This window comes from Buceros rhinoceros, unplaced genomic scaffold, assembly GCF_000710305.1.
Source record: "Buceros rhinoceros silvestris isolate BGI_N320 unplaced genomic scaffold, ASM71030v1 scaffold15856, whole genome shotgun sequence".
In the NCBI taxonomy this organism is placed as follows: domain Eukaryota; kingdom Metazoa; phylum Chordata; class Aves; order Bucerotiformes; family Bucerotidae; genus Buceros; species Buceros rhinoceros.
Genome location: NW_010418227.1, coordinates 4,870 through 22,888, shown reverse-complemented (window position 1 = coordinate 22,888; position 18,019 = coordinate 4,870). Strand labels below are relative to the sequence as shown.

Genomic DNA, 18,019 nt, shown 5'->3' with positions numbered 1-18,019 from the left:
TCAAGCAGGCCCAGCTAAAGCAGGTTGCCCAGGACTGTGTCCAGAGGGATTCTCAGTATCTCTAAAGCAGGAAGACTCCATAACCTCTCTGCGCAACCTGCACCAGTGGAAATGAAGGAGTGGTGGGAAGCATTTCCTTATGCTCAAATGGAATTTCCTGTTTTGGTTTGTACCCATTGCCCCCGGTTCTGTCACTGGGCACCACTGAACAGAGCCGTACTCTTTGTGCTCTCCCTTCAGGTACTGATGTGCACTGATAAGGTCACCTTGTAGCAGAGAAGTTTCAAGGGGGAACAGTCCCAGCTATCTCAGTCTTTCCTCACAGGACAGAGATGCTCCAGTCCTTCCACCATCTTAAGAGCACTTCACTGGACCTTCTGTCTCAGTAGCTTTGTCTCTCTTGTACTGGGGAGCCCAGCACTACAGGTGTGGCCTCATCAGATCTGACTGATGAAAGCTGACAAATATTAACACTCTTTTGGTCTTGCTGCCTGCTCCACAAAGAATTTAAGTATGCAAAGAGAAGACAGTGACATCAGAAGGAATTGGAATACGATTGTTACTATGGGAGTCAATATTTATTTTAATTTAATTTGAGAGCTGTGCTCACTTATCCACTTCAACTGACAGATGCAAAAAGCATCACTTAATCAACTCCTCAATCAATAACGAGTCGGCGCCTTAGTAGTGATTTTTTTTTAATATAGCAGTGAACACTTACCTGCCTTCTCTGATGAATTCCTCTGCTGACTCGATCTGCTTATTGAGTTTCTTTACTTGCTTATAGAGAGAAAAGCATCGCTTATGGTCTTGATCCAGTTTCAGACACTCCCGGACTTCACTTTTCAGAGAGAGATAGGGAAGAAAAAAAAACCCAAACCCAAAATAGAAAGACATCACTACACATTACGAAATCAGATTATGAAATTTCACCTAGAGACACAATGAAGTATCTGTAAGCTGTACAGAACAACAGCTGACTTCTTTACACAATTTCCCCCTTCATACAGAAATGAATGTAAAGTGAGACAAAAAAAAGCCTTCCAGAACATACAGGGATATTTGTCTGGGTTTGGTTTTAATTCTTCTGTCTTGCCAAATATGCAAAGATTGATAACTGTTATATTAATAACTGACTAAACAACAGAATAAGTATATACACTGGGTAAGAAATTATATTCAGCAGTTATCAGATAAAATTTATTTTAATTTTCCTGCATATTTAACTCAGCTATATCACAAAATACCTCTGTAGCAGTATATTTCATGCTGCCTGAAATAGGCAAAGCTCAGTTAAGACCCAAACCTCCTCCTGATAGAATCTCAGCCAAGTCTGAGCCTTACTCTTCTCTGTGAAGACTGTTTAATCAGGCTGATTAGGGCAGATATCTCTTGAAACAGTCAAAAGTCTTTATAAAAACCTCCAGAATGCAATTATATGAAGGAATAAGAGTTCTGTATCATATAGAGCATCATAGCACAACCAAGGTGTTATATGCAGAAAAATCTTATTTTGATCCTAATCAGACAAAATATCTATTATTTGAAAATAAAGCCTGTAAAAGGTAAGAGGAAGAAACAAAGGACAAGATTAATCACTATCTCAAAAAAATAGTACTAGAGATGAAGAAAAGAGGCCTATCCCTTCATTCTTATAGCTTTCTGTTCTTCAACAGCTCTCTCAATTGTACTTACACAAAAATCTTATACTGTACTTCTAAAAATCTTAAGATTTGGTTATTAACAGAGGTTATTATCATACGTGGATTTCAGAAAAAAGACATATCACCCGTTCTTGAAAACATTAGGCTAAGTGATGGTCAGCTACTGAAAGTCAGCACAGAAGTGAGCTATGAGTGCCAGAGATTAAGTATATTCTGGAAAGGGGATCTCCAATGCAAACCAGTTATGTATTTGGTGTTTACTTTTGCCCAGTTTTAAAATTAATTTTTGCTATTTTAGTCATATAGTCACATTCAGTTTCTATTCACCAGCCAAGAAAAGAAACTCAGGCTTTTTCAGTTCCCTTCACCTCTTACTGAAGAGATTTTGTGGCAGAAACCATTCTGGAAGGAGTCTGGAGATGAAGGCAGCACATCCAAGATAAGCTGCACAGAAACCACTTGTGCACAAGAAGGAGGATTATACCATCTGTCCAGCTGAGCTGACGTACTGGTCAAGGGCAGTTATCTGCAGGACCAATTAAGGACGTAGGGGAATAATACCTTAAACTGGATTCAGTAAAACGGTAGAGCATTCTAAAAAAATCATCCAAAAGAGTGGACAATGTCTGCAAGAATGAAAGATTTTACATCTCTGGATCCCTAGCTCCTCATATTTGGATGATTCTGTAGCTTCTACTTATTTTTAAGCTTGTAACCTTTTATTTCCACTCCTGAAAATAGAAATCTAGCTGTAAGACTTCATGCATAGATTTGTTTGCATTGTAAATTTAACTTGAATGGAGGCTCAAGATATAAAAACAGGCTCCTCCGAAGCAGGTTTACAGAAGCACTTTCTTCTAGGATGGAGAAATACAATAAAGACAGTAAATGTAGGCAACTTTGATGGACCTGCACCATGGCTTTTATTTAAGTAAACAAGATGCTAGAAACCATCACTGGCTGGTCTGCCAAGAATAAACATGGTGTCTTCACTGCCAGTTCTTAGCTTCTGGAAAGGAGCTTCCTTTTTCAGATCCAGTCCAGACAACACAGAAATTTCACAGTTTATCATGACTTATCATCACATTTGTGTCTCAATCATAATGATTACAGCAAACAGTAGAATTACCTGAGTGATAATTCATGGTCCCCCAGCTGATAATATATTCTGCTGATTTTATAGAAGGCTTCAGTGTTATCATTCTTTAATTTGGCAGCAGCTTTCAAGTCACTAATGGCTTTGCTTGGTTCCCCTTCCTTTATATAACACTCAGCTCGAAGTTCTCGTAGCTCTGCATCCCAAACACAAACCTTAAGAAATCAAAATTAAAGCTTGGTTTTGGTCCATAACACTTCACTGCTTTTCCTCCTCAACAAAAGAAAAATCCCATTTAATTTCACTTTCCCAACTGTACCAGCATAAGGTTCAAGCTGCATGCAGAGCACATGAAATTAGCATCTCTGCTTCCTGGTGGATGCTGTGATGCACCTGCCCAAACAGAAAACAAAGGCCTGAAAAATGTGTAAATGAGTCAATGAGCTCACGCAGGGAGATGAATTACATCTACTGGCAGTGCTTAAACTGGGACAGTCTGTTGAGCCTCCAGGGAAGGATATCAGAATCACAAATTATTCTATCTTCCCCAAAGAATAGGGGTAATGAACAGCAAGCATCGAGCTGTCAGTTGTCCTCTAGGAAGAAGCCTATGGCTAAGATTCAGCTATGCAAGATTTGACCTTAGTATCCCAATTTTCCAGATATACACAGAAGTAACAATGTCACCATATGGCAATAATAATAACTTAAAAGGGATTGCCTATCATAATGCATTTCGTAGAATTTATTCTGGATCTTATCATTTGTTTGTAAACCATCATTTTAGAGAATGAGGCTTTTCTGCTTTTCCACGTTCCTTTCCCACAAACTCCCACACTTCGGCAGTTTCTTCACCAAAAGCTAGGTGTCTGTAAACTCCAAGCCAGTAGCGTTAATTTGTATGTAGAGAGTCATAGCAGTTAACTGTCATTTAATATATATTTCTGTATGAAACAGAATGCCCATAACTGAGTTATTTACACTATCAGACTACCTATTCTGATTAAGAGTCAACACATACAGATGCCTAAGGAACAAACCAAAAATCCAAATAGCTGTGTACATATTTAACTCTGATTTTTTTATCCTTTGCTATGTTTTCTCAAGACAAAAATTGCCTGCATAAAAGCAATGAAAAAATCTTGATAAAAAACCTACACCTCCTATATCTGGCAAATCTTCATTTGTTGCAGAATAACTTTTTTTTTCCCCAGCTTCCCCAAGAACACTGACTGTGGCAAAATGCAGAAGTATAATCAAGAAAGTTATTCATAACAGAAGTTTGGCTGAACTTGTATCTTTAACCCAAACTATATGCCATTATTTTGATTTTTTTTTTTTTTAGCTAGTGCTCAGCATTCTCCACTCTTCAACTCCATTATGGACTCATGGTGCTCAGCAAAACTGAGCCAATTAAACCAAGTGTTTTCACATCAGTGAAGAAGTTATTAAACAAAAATACACAGAGGCCAGACAGGAGCTCTTACTTCCCTTTCACAGTACCATTTTACTTAACACTTACTGCCAAGATTTCATCAAGAAGAGAAATAGCAGCTTCGTAATCCTCTTGCTCGTAGGCAGATAATGCTTGTGAATGCAGGCGCTGTAGCTCATCAGATTTTGTCAGCTGAGTCTGGGCTTCTTTCTCCTCGTTATTGCTAGGATTGGATTTCAGCTGCAAACATTAACAAGGAGAGAGACCGAAATGCTTGTTCAAGAATCTCTTTTTATCTCATTAATAATCATATCACAGAGAACTGACTAAAGCTGAAAAAAAGCAAAATTAGTTTAAAAATTCCACTGGAAATGTTTCCAACTCCAAACTTTAGGAAAAAAGAAAGATACTTTTAGCTTCAATACAAGTTGTCAGAAGTCAGAGAAATATAAGTCGTCCCCCCACTATGCTTGGATTGTCTACCATTGGACACATCATACACAACAGTAATCACCCCCCATCACCTGATGAAAGTCACAGACCTCTGAATTGTAGCTTGGTTAATTAATTCTTTCTGCCAACAGTTATTAAACACTGGATTCCTCAACATCAGTAGAAAGTATGGCATATCCAGTATGCACATGGCATAATTACCCATCTCACTTTAAGCACAATACATATTTAAAAATTAATACAGAAACAAATGCAACACGCCGCAGACAGTATTACTGTGAAGGTGTGTTTCTCACATCTTCCTCAGAGTGGCTACAGCAACAAGTTGAAATGCTACAAATGGGGAAATGGCTCAGCTGGGAATTTATGCACTTTTCTTCACATATAGTTTTAAACAACTCTAAAATTTTGTCTGCAAAGACTCATTTCTCAAACCCCTCTCTCTGAGCAAGCAGAGTTACAGTGTACTTGCTTTCATTTGTTTAGCCAGCTTTGTATGCTCAAAGAAAGAAAAAAAAAAAACCACCCCACACAAAATCCTAAAATCTCAGAAGGAACTTTGCTACCATCCAGGAAGACAATTATGGGCCAGGAAGGGTCTCAGCCATTCCCCTGCAATGCCAGGAAGCACATTTGTAAGATTAGTTTGAATAAAGCATTGGCTTCCCACTTGTTGATTATGAGAATGACTTACAAAATTTTTAAACGGACAAAGCAGCAGGACTTGACTTTTCTTTTGTTTAAAATCAAAACTTGCTCTACCTTGTATTTTATATACAGAATTTTGACTAAAGTTAATGAGTCTTCAAAGTCATCCAGTACTTTTTCTTTCCCCCTTTATCTCAAAGAGGTCTCTTTTTCTCATGAGTAAGTTCTTCAAACACTCATTCTTTGTGCTTAAGTCTCCAATGTAATTCAACATCAGCCTTCAGAACTCCTTAATGCCTAAATGCAACATCAAAAGCATACACAAGTCCCACCTCTGTCTTAGCTGTTTTAAGTCTTTTTGAACCTTAAGCAGTTGTTTCGTTTCACTCTGGCAAAAATCAAGTTGTGCTCAGACCTGAAAGTTCTCCTTTATCCCCTACACTATTTTTCAGCAAAAGGAGAGGAAAATGATCAAAAGAGTTTTCCTCTTTGCAAGCTCAAAAAGCTTTTCTTCTGGTTGGAATAGAAACTATGCCTATAAATTCATGATGCTGTGCACCCTCTTTCTCCTCCAAATGTGGAGCCTGTAGTAGAGGCAAATTTCTGCATCTGTAATTTTTAAAGTTGAAGTCTACAAAACTCTGAAGTCTTCAGTTCCAGCTGACTCAATTTGTCAGCATTTTCCACTCTTAAAAATTAAGACGTTTTGCTATGGACAAGCTTTATGCTTCCATTTAGACTTATCTCACTTATAACACTGCACTCCTTAGTAATTTATTTGGAGCAAAACGTTAGTGGAATATGAAAAGCCATGTTACCATCATAGGGACAAGTCCAATAGTAATAAAGACCTTTTGAGTGAAACATTCTAGATAATTTTAGGTAGTACAAACTCTCCAGTTAACAAAGAAAGGGAAACTTTACAAACTATTATTCAACCTAAAGCCATCAAGTGTTTGTGTCCTACAGTATGATAAAAATATAGACTCAGAAGCTCTTTATAAGTAATTAGTGTATTGCTATGATGTTTTAATCAGTAATGTTAACTAAAGCAAAAAGAAGACCATTCATTCAGCTCCCAGAAAAAAAGCAGGAAGTGTACTGTGGTTGTCTGATACTCAGTTTGGTTTACTTCCCAATTTTATTTCTGCTTTATGCCCTGGGATCAGACGACTGTTAGATCACTACCAATAACTAATCACATTTCAATTATTTCTGTTTCCTGTGCAGCAGTAAGCTTGGGGGTGACAACTCAGAACAACTGCTTGCACCAAGTGTGCTAGATTTCTAAGAAAGGAGCAAAGTATTAAAAACTTTCAGCTGAATTTGATGTGGATCTAAGGCAAACCTAATGCTCCTCTACATGTTTTATCAATGGCCTCAAAGCACAAGGTCAGCTATGCTCAGTTCTGCTGGATAAGCGCAATTCTACCGGTGAACTGTTCTCAGCATAGTATCCTTGGCTGGTTTTGAGGATTACTACATTTGCATTAGAACACTAAATTAGTGCAGTTTAAGTGGCAGCAACAAGAGCTAGCTACTATTAACAACAGCTTTCATTCACTACCAACCCCCTGCCAAAACTGCACCTAAATTCCTTCACATGAAAACAGCCAGTGTACAGGAATGGCTTTGCTACTGTAAGTAATTCTCTATCATGGAATTACTACTATAGGTGCTGCTGTATTTTACAGCCTTGGTGTCTCAGTAGAGGGGAGAAACACACCCTACGTTAAGCAAAACTCAACTTCCACCCCCAAGTAAGCAAGATGAAAGGAGGAAAAAAAAAATTAATCATCTCCACTTCTTTTATCAAGTTAAGCTTTAAAAGCATTCACATGTCTATCTTTCTCCCCATTACTCTCAATGAGGAAGCTGGCTTCTAGAACTTTATCTCAAGGGTTTGACTCAAAACTTTGCAAGATCACCTTGCTGCACCCAGGACAGCGAGAAAAGCTATTAGTAGGTTACGTCATGAAAAACAGCATTTTCTTGGCATCTAGAAAATGCTTACATCATTTCTATTCAAAGTAGGCAGCCTTGAAATAGCTGCCTTGCATCTGCAGTCAAACTTGAAGTATTTATTTAAAAATTTTCTCATGGGAAAAACATGTTAACAAGCTCAACAATTCATGCTGGTTTTCAGATGGAACATAACCCCACCCCCCTCCAAACTTGCCTTAACTTCATTGCATTTCACCAGTCCATGAATCTGACCTTTCTAACCACACACAAAAGTTACATCAGCCACACAAGGCTATATAACAAAGAGAATGCAGCACTACTTCAGAAAAATATTGTTAATACAAGGCCATCAATATAGCCAAACTAGCGTATCAGCAGAGACAAAACACTGAAGCAAGGCTAACGTTAAACTACAAAGGATCTATCTGCATTTTGTGTGTTGGGTGTTGCTGTCCTGAAGATGCCACATGCCAGTCTGAATTAATTAGTATACTCCAATGTGTTGCACCTACTACATTTATGTTTTCTGGATCAGCAATATGCATTTTACTTAAAGCTTTACAACACCATCTGTCATCATCCTAAAGAAAAGAATTTCCAAACACAGAACACTGTTACAGGACATAGAACTGGAAATCTTGACCGTGGAGCAAATGCCTCCTGCCTATTAAGCTTAGGATCTTTTTTTTCAGAAGTATAGGGAAGAGTTACAAAACATGGCTAAGCTAGTTCAGTGGCCTACTAGAGCCTGTCATACTTTCTGGCTACGTAGTCCTACACCTTTCTTTGCAATGGCCCATTACCAAAAGAAGAAAAAGTTGGGCATTTTACTATAGGAATTCTAATGAAGAACAGTTACATCCATCTTGGGAAAAAAACAAACAACTCAGAAACCATCCTCTCGAAGAGTACAGATTAAAGATAGATAGGCAATTCATCCATAGTATTTTAACATCTTCGTATGTATTATAAACAGACACTATCAACTTGAAAAATTCTTTAATACTGTTGTTTAAAAAGCAAAATATTGAACAAACAAAATGCTACAGACGTACTCTTTCTATACCTTGCTTATAGTGGTCGAGTGCCACTAAGTAGGCATACACAGACACATTTTATAGCTGCTTTATTTTCTTGTTTTTCAAACTGGTAAATACACATGCAAGGAAAAGAGATTGATCAGGTTTGCGAAAAATATTCTGAGGGGAAGTGAAGAAACCTCCACAGTTTGTGTTACCTAAGATCAAGACACCCACACACTCAAGAACAGCGCACAAAGGAAAGCTCTGTATTGGCAGAGCAATATATTAGGTAACACAGCTATGATGTTAGACAGATAGAAAAAAGCAAGGAAATATTTAAATACCTTTTATTCTTTACCCAAGACGCTACAGATGATCACAGTACCACAAAGGAATGTATAATCTAATGTTACTTTGATCTGGTTAAGAGAGCTTCAAATACCTAACCCAAGCTTGTCTAGTTAAATCGAGTTAACTCACAGTGCTGTAAGATGGTCACCTCCACCTATATCCAAAATAGTATTATTACATACCAGCCTAACATGGAAAACTACTGTTGAGTGTTATTTTGCAACAGCCAAGTGCTTCTTTAGAGTAGAAAACCATTTGCAGAGGTACAGTGCTCAGTCACTCGGTCTTGGCTGACATCTAGTGGAGCTGGAAGCGGCATCTTCAGTTTCCACCTTTTAAGTGTTTATGCTTCCAAGGGACACAAAAATGCCTATTTTGCACACCTCAATTTACAGTATTTATTGCAACAAACTGCAGCTGTGAATGTTACAGACAGTCTAAAAATAACATATGAAGAAAATTTAAAAGAAATATGACAACTTGATCCTTTTCACACTTTCCAATAGACTAGGCAGAAGTTACTTTCTATTTTTGTGCCTTCTACAGAATTCAGCAACTCAAAACACTTGTCATTTTCTCTAGGACACAAGAAGGGTCACAGACAATATTCCACGGCATATACAAAGGGCTGCCAAGACTTGTATTGCTTTTATCACCTTTTCAGAAAGTGTTCCATCAAAGTATACCAATATTCCTTTTATTTTCACTACAAATCCCATGCTTAAAGACAAAATAAATAATCCAGGGCTTTCATGGACTGAAGCCTTAGACACGAGTGTTGACACGCCCACAGATCTGTCCTGTTCGTATATTGTGAGCAAGGACTTTCTAAGGTCATCTAAGGACTTCTGCTTCATCCCCGTTCCATCCTAGGCACTCTGAACACAAGAATGACACCTGTTTAAACTTTTATTACTCTCCAGGTCCTGGATTTCCAAACTGGTAGCTGAGTTGCTAAGGAAAAAAACTAAAAAGCTTCTAAAGATGAACAAGTTGTGATTCTGTATCACTAGACAAAAATAAAATGTGTCCCATGTAAGGAACCTCATCAGCTTGGTGCATCTGTTGGCCAAATGGAGAAGTTTCTAGAAATGTAGTATTGCCTAATATGTCAAGGCATAAGATGGAATCACATACTCTATCCAAACCTTGTGATTAATTTCAGCCATCAGGGAAGTACAGAGTAGAAAACAAACAAACAAAAAGCAATCTAAAAATAATGCATGAAGCTGGGGTCTCAAGAGGCTCTGCTCCTGAGTACTCCCATCCTTTCCAGTCAGGCATTCTCACTGCCTGCTCTCACACTGGCACTGCCTCACGAGACAGCCAGGACCAGTATGTCATTGGGGAGTAGAAACACCCAGAGAAACTCCTCTGCTTAGCAATCATATAATTTAAAAACATTTAGGATCCTCATGTACTATAAAATTGTGTAGAAAGAATTTAAGGTTATGACATTTTTTTTCCTTTTAATGAGTATACACTGAAGGGTAGTTTTGCTATTATACGTAAAGATTTTTTTTAAGCTCTACACAAAACTGCTGCTGTTACAAGCTGGGGAAGTTGACCGGTCATCCTCCTCTCCATTTAGCTGGGCTGAATTTTTCTTTTCCTAAAAAATGACTCTATCTCCTAAACTGCTGAGATCACTTTCAAGGAGCATGATTCCAACCGCAGGGATAGGAATTAAAAAAAAAAAACCACAAACAAAAAACCACCAAACACTTTTCACAATCTCCACTGGTATTCGACAGACTTCTGGAATACGCTAGGAGAAAACAGCATTTTACAGGCGGCTCATTACATCAGTCACCTTGCAGTTCTGGTAGGCATGAAAAGCAACACTGGTAACAATGACTCTTAATGCCAAGTATCATACAGTGAATTACAAATCATCTCGCTCCTACGTGTCTCTTCAATCCCTAACAGTCTTCCTCCCTTTGTCCTCTCATTTACATTAAAAAAACCTCAAAACAGAGAACATTAATACATTACACAGTGTTGTGACTCACTTTGAGATTAAATGCAATTCCTCTCACTTTGAGATTAAATGCAATTTCATATTTAAATGCAAACATGCTGCCAGAGTATACTAGGTATTTTAGACATGTAGAGAACTGGTAGAATAATCGCAGTAACTACCTGAAAGATTTAGAAGAAAACAAGGGAAATCTCTCATAGAAATATGTATTAAAAGATTCAAAGTACACAAGATAACTTAATCTCATCCCCATATTAATACATTAGCCTATTACAAAAGATTACTTCAGCATTAGCTTATTTTGCTTGAATATACCGCACTTAACTGTAAATTGTGCTCTTCAAAACAGACCGCTCACCATGTTCTCTACATACACAGGCAATCTTGTTCACAGATTGAAGGAAACTGGAACATTAAGGACCAATATGGCATCTTCGTTAAGTTAACTTCTGAGAAAAAACCTCTTTCACTTCAAATTTAAAACTTGACTGAAGACTGAAACTGTTTGATTGACAAAAGGCAGCAATCTAATTTTTTGCAGCTTGTTTGGAAAAAGGATAAGCTACTTGACAGCTGACTGAAGAAGCATTTCCATATGTAGCATTAATCAATACTTCAAGAAACAGTAACTGCAGAGATGCATACACAAATTCAGAACCAACACTGACATCACGTAATTGCTACTGCAGCAACTATGCCCTCACTTCAGAGCCAAACGACATTCACCCACATCTGCAAACAGTAGGGCTGCACCGCAATCAGATGTGCAGCTGCAGACACACACACTCCTAAGAAACTTACTGAGGAAGCAGCAGCCAGAGGAGACATTGCTAAATGAATTTCAGACTTAGAATCAGCCACTGCAGCTTTGCTACAAGCACAAAGACTAATTGCCTGGTGCATTTGTCTGCAAGAGCCATTCCTACCAGCTGCGCTGCAAGGCGTACAGTAATAACTGCTCCACTTCTGTCGTACATACTCACTAGTAAGAATTCCCTTAAACATCTATAATCTGCAATGCAGAAGTTTTCTCCATCATACTCTTCAAAGAAAGCCAACAAGACAGCATCAGTTAAACTTTCAAATTCTACTTATTTTGGCATAAGGGACATGCAAGCTGTTCAAACTAGCAACTCCTGAAGAGTAAGCAAGAATGAAGCTTATTTATTCTCCTGCTTACAGAAATTTTGTGCAAGAGAGGGAACTGAGTTTCACATATTCTCCGAAAAATTTTGTTCTAGGGTTAGATGAGTTTATTTTCGCAGTTTAAGGCTGAAATGCACAAAAAGCCATTGAAAGAAAAATCAGCCCAAGTGAGTTTTAGGTGGATAATATCCAGCTGTGTTTGTCTGGAAACTCTGAGCACTTCCTGATGGAGGAGATAAAGTATTGCCAACACATTCATGAAAGATTGAGAACTCCTCTACAGATGGGAGGACATGCCGATGCATGTCACTGAAATTCATTGATGTTAATAGCCTAGTGACTAAATTAAGAGCCCATAATCCTTCTACAATCAGTTAAGAGAGACAGGAACCTTCAGTGTTGATCCATGAGGTCCCTAGTGACTCCACAGGGTGACCTGAATATAGTAATGGGTGCATACTTTTGAGTTCCTACGCCCTTGGACTGAGAAACTTCCAACCACTTAACTGCAGCAGTTGCTATGCTGATTTCACAGAAACTGCAAGAAACCTCTGGAAGCTTCTCAGCAGCTCTAGCCTAGCCCACTAGGTGCATGTATGTGTCTAGAAAGCAGGTTTGCAGACAATGGGAGCTAATATGACCATATATAACTACCGCTCAGATTCAACTAAGGGCACAAATGGAGACCTGTCAGGGGTAAGTCTGAGTCAGTCCTCCTTGGAGCAGCAGGTCTGCAGTCAGGGTTGGGAGCTCTCCCCTCAGGTTGGGACACTGCCTAAGAGAAGTCTGAAGCTGAGAGACCTCACCTTTGTGTAGGTGAGTTTTTGTACATTCTGAATTATTATCTAAGCTTAGAAGTGAAGAGTTGTAGTACAGAAATTAGTTTCCTCAACGAACATCCAGAACCTGTAAATTTTTCCATTTGTCATATTCAATAAATCCTGTTCAATTATATTGGCTGGGTAACTAAGATCAGGGAAGCTCTCATGACAGTCTTTCCAAATGAAAGTTGCTCCCTAGTATAGGTGCCATCAAGTGCCAGGCATACACGGACAAAAAAAAGCTTCTGAAAGCGCTGTGCTACTTCACGCAACACCTCATTTCATCTTCATCAGTACACTGCAACTTTATCAGTAATTTATTCATACAAGATAGCTTACCTACAATACCTTCAAAGAACAGGAAAGAAGCGGAGGCTCAAACCAGGGAAGGCATGCATATACTCTAGAGCATCAGAGCTGAGATGAGACCTTGGCTAGAACTCAAACCTTAAAAGCAGTGATGTAGTTCAACACGGGCCTCCAACTTACCACAGTTTTGAAGTCATCCTCTGCTTCATCAAATTTTCCTTGCTTGAGCAGTAAGTGCCCTCTCTGTAATCTTGCCTGAAATGAAACATATGACACTTTCTTTATTCACAAATTGGAATTCAGCAAAGTATGAACACAAGCTTCAGTTTACTTTAGCAGAAAAAAAGTTCTTTGTCTTCTCAATTTGCCTATCACTGCACCAGAACTGAGGGACAAAAAGCAGCCACAGTTTTTATGAGCAGCTGCAACTCATGGAAAGAACTCATGTGAGGAGTTGCACCAAACAAAGTGAATGGTTATCTTACTCCACTTTCCTGATAACTGCTTATAGATTTTTCAGAAATTAACAGAAATAGTAATTCTCACATTCAATTCTTCCAGTAAACTTTCAGAATAATAGAAGCTTCATAAAAAGACAAATTAATAAAAGATTTTGACTTTTAAGAATATTTCCATAAAATCACAAATTTTACATTTACTCCTTCATTGTAAACTAGACCGGACATGCGAGTGTCCAAAGAAAAGGGAAACAAGAGAATCGGATGGAGGATTACAGCATTATTCTCCAACTAATGAGGCAGTCTCCACATACAGTAACAGAAATGAAAAAGAGATAAGAAAATCTGAACTTGATGCACTTGAAGGCAGTGAGATTAGGACAGTTCCTGCGGAGAAGAGATGTCTCAAATCAAATCCTGAATAAGAGAGAAGGAAAACAGAGGCAACTGTGCACTCTCTTGCCCCCTCTCTCTCAGAGGGCATAGCCTTGGTGACTGAGAGGATAATAATCACAAGCGAGAAGGAAAGCGTTTAGCACAAACTCATGAGGAACATGAATTTAACAAAACTACCATGAGTTGTTAGAATAACTGGCTAGACTGTAGTCAGCATAACCGCAAATTCAAGTACATACACCATTGCTGTTATTTTAACCTATTCAAAGCCTTCTGAGTGATAATGTATTTTATACTTCTGTTTTATATTTCAGTTTAGCAAAATCTGAAATAACTTCCTTCAAAGTAGTTTTTTTTTTTTTTACACTTGAACAATTTTCAATTCCTGTAATACTTACTGATGTGAAGTCTTGCTTTAATTCAACCACTTTGCTTAAATCACGAATTGCTGCCTTTGATTTGCCCATGGCTAAGTACACCGTGGCTCTTCTGTAATAAGCAATGTAGTTATCAGAGTCTCCCTCTGCAAGTGAATGAACAGTAATCAGAATACTATCTCAAAGCAACTGAAACTTTGGGTAGAGCAAAACTGTAATGACAAGAATAGATTATCTGAGTTTTAAGCCACTGGAAAAGATTGTATTTATCAATAAAACATAGTATTTGTAATATTATCAAAGCAGAATTTTCTATGCAGTTTGATTATTTAATAATAAAGATTACAGAAACACAGAAATTCCAAATAATGGAAGAGTACTGAAGGTAAAACACGTACATGTATTTCAGCTTTGTAGAGGAGAACAGCCACTACATACCAACCCTTTATCTCAAACTGCAGGCTTACATTTGAAAGCACATTAATTCATTGCTCTCCATCCCAGCTCCTGTCCATTATACAGAACGGAAGCACATAATCCCAAAATGACCAACACGTTAATCCAACATCGTCACAGACAGATAAAACGCTTTACACCATCCACTGAAACAGCAGCAACTTCTCTCTTTAATACTGAAGAGGGCAACAACACCCTTCTTGACGGCAGACAAACGCATGTACGTTGTCAAAAAACCTGAAGGCTAACTTCAAGGTCTACATATTCCACACAGCCTGGTGGTCAAAACTCCAGGATCCAAGAATTTTAACACTCTCTACACTAGAGATGTTACACACTTACACGGGGCAAATATCAGTCTCTGAAAACAATAATTTTCTTAATATTCTTCTCTATGCAGTATTTCAGAGAAATAGGATACTGTGGGCTCTCAAGGAAAGGGAATTTAAACCAAACAACCATATGCAGTAGAAGACAGTAAACTTTTTACCGTGGTATGAAAAAAAATCATCAATTCAGAGTTTATAAAAATGAACATCCATATCTAAGGAACAAAAGAATTATTTCTCTTCTCATTTGTGGCTGAAGTTGAACTTTAAAATAGAAGGAATAAATAGCATTGCCAAATATCTTACAGTCAGTAACTGAACCTCACAGTTGGCTACCTTCATTACCAAAACACTAGTTCAGTTCTCACTGGAAAAGGTATCTGCACTCTTCCTCTACAATATCTTGGCTGTAGCAATGCTGATGTCCAGCACTGAAATGTAATAACCCCCATGCTGTACGCCACCTTGTGTGCCAGCATTATGGACATCAAATAAAATCAAATGTTACTACCTTTAAAAAAAAAAAAAGAAACAGTTTGGCATTAAGTCATACTGCATACAACTAAATGTGTAGAGTGAGTACAAATCAATATCTGAAATTAAGGAACTTTATTAAACACACAGGATGAAAAATTGGAAAGAGGTAACCCAGGAAGCATGTTCCAGCACCAGATAATGATCTTCCTGACAGTTGGAACATGGTTTTGAAGTCATAGTTCCCCAGTAACAGCAACAACTAGCAATTGACATTTACCCATAGAGAAAGCATAAGCAATCAACTTGATGGGATCGAAGAAAGAGATAAGAATTAAACTGGAGAGAAAATGGACAGTAGCTTTCTTTCATTTTAGATGTTTGCAAAAAAGAAAAATAGGCTGGCTGATGCAAGACAAAAAGATCTATTCACCTCACAATCTAGGATGATGCAGTACAAAAGAGAGGACTAGAGAAACTTCTCCCCTCCAAACACAGGAGGCAAATCGTGCTTATAATCTTTTCAAAAAGGCAAAATACAAGGAGGAAAGAAGTCTGATGGAAGTTTAGGCAATCAGTCTCAAATCAGCATCGAACTAAGCAAGGTCACAGCAGATGTGGTCATGCCATAGTTCCATCACCTGTTTTAGCACTGCTGGCAAAACAGAGGGTTTCACCCCATGAAGGCACCTCACTCCAATGCCTCCTGTGTACCACCACCAGCATTTGTATGGACTTTTCACCAAATCCAAATTAAAAGTTGCCAACTGATAATAAAGGAGTAAAACGTGTTGTAACATTAACTCTGCTCAGATACCACAGGCATGCTTTGGCAGCAACAAGCAAAGCAAAAGGAGTAATAGACCTCTTGGTGGAATGAGGAGCTTCCATAGCACGTGAAAAGAGGTTTCCTCTCTCCACTCCTTTTATATAAGGGAATTTGATCTTAGAGAACTCAGATATTTCATTTACATATCACTACCACACCAAGGCGTAAATAGGAAAGTCAGTAGTATGACTCATTACTGTGTAACACCCTGTTGTTATTCTTCTCAGAGAAAATGCTGCACTTGTATACAATATAACAAAGCCCAAAAACTCAAAAAAAAAACCAAACCCCAAGCAACCACACACACTGCACACGCCCCCAACAAAATATACAACAGAGAAAATGTTGCTGGAAAATAATAAAGCATGGATAAACACAACTTTTCAAAGACACACTACAAAAGCTTCATAAAGATGAAATTTCATCTTTATGGGATTAGATGCAGGGAGTACCTCATCAAATGATACCACAGTCATTTTTAATTGCTTCCATACATTTAGCTGGCAGAACAGAAGTGCCTTTAGTGGTCATGTAACATGCAATTTAGCAGTTTTATCAAAACCAAAGTATAAATATTCTACTGCATCTCTGTTGACTCCTATCCAAGCTTAAAACTGCTGCATACAGGTGCCCCAACTTCTACAACTCACACAATAGAATTTGCAAGAAAGATAATAAAGCAAAGAGCAAAACAAAACCCAAAGGTATTCCAGTACAAGTTACTTTTCCAAGATGCATACCTATAGCTGCATGAAAGTGAGACAAAGCATCTGCCAGCTGTCCAGCAGCCAATAACTTCTTTCCCATTTCAAGTTGTTTTTCTACTTCTGCATTTATTCCGCACTCGGCTCCTTAATGAAAAACAAAAAGATCGAGGTTTTGAATGACCAGTTTGATTACAAATCAAATGCATAGACAGATAATACACAAAACAAACAGTTATTGATATAGAGGCAGAGATCACATCTTCCTGTACTAAAACAACCTGCAGACTAACAAACATGTAGCACCTCTTCCCCACTCCAAAAAACATGTTGAAGGAAGCAGACACTGTAAAGCACCGCACTGCAAGAAGGCACTGAATATGCATTTCTATTCTTGTCTATACATTCAGTAACACACTTTTGCACATCAAGCTGTCGTAACCCAACTGAGAGAAAGAGACAGATTGGTGACACACTTCACTGATGGCACGGTCAGGTGGTCAGAGAACTGCTAGCTACTTCAGAGGCTGGCTTCTCATCTACTGCACTTTTGTCTCCCCTTTTTAATTTCCAAGGCAAACTGTTTCCAGAGTGCAAGTTTTGATATAAACAATTAAGAGTTCTCTCTGCCATTTCATTTAACCTGTAGTATGAAAATCATATTAAATTAGTGTGTTTTCAATGTGCCAGTTTTAGTTTAAAGCTAATAAATTGCTGCTGCTCAGCCAACAGGGAAATACTAATGTTGAGAAGAAATGAGCAGCCAAGTGCAAGTACATGCTGCACATACATCACTTCAGTCACAGAGGTTTTTCATTTGTACTGCTTCCAGCATTCTCCAAATCAGGACAGAATTTCACTGCAATTTACCAGTTTATGATTATTAGAACTTCCACAATATAAATTTTTGTCTTTAACTACGAGCATACCCTACGCATTGATCTAAGCAAAGTAATACATTAAAATCCTGAACTAATACATTACATTAGAAAACAGTGAACTACAATAGCTAGAAATCAATTTCCTTGTCTCAGTTTTGTATTGAGCTAATTCAGATAGGCACTTGAATTCACCTTAATTACAAAAATGCAGCAGCACTTTGAAA

At 38.1% G+C, this 18,019-nt stretch overlaps 1 protein-coding gene across 1 annotated transcript in view; it reads right to left on the bottom strand.

The window, feature by feature from the left end:
* DNAJC3 (DnaJ (Hsp40) homolog, subfamily C, member 3) overlaps positions 1-17,061 on the bottom strand; it is a gene marked incomplete at its 5' end in the record, with an annotated part of 26,376 nt that extends 9,315 nt beyond the window's left edge. Inside the window, 6 exons of the mRNA XM_010138473.1 lie at positions 722-841; positions 2,794-2,975; positions 4,283-4,435; positions 13,072-13,146; positions 14,144-14,268; positions 16,951-17,061. Of these exons, the coding sequence (XP_010136775.1) occupies positions 722-841; positions 2,794-2,975; positions 4,283-4,435; positions 13,072-13,146; positions 14,144-14,268; positions 16,951-17,061 (766 nt within the window). The remainder of the gene's footprint in view (positions 1-721; positions 842-2,793; positions 2,976-4,282; positions 4,436-13,071; positions 13,147-14,143; positions 14,269-16,950) is intronic.
* Between the last annotated feature and the right edge of the window lie 958 nt (positions 17,062-18,019).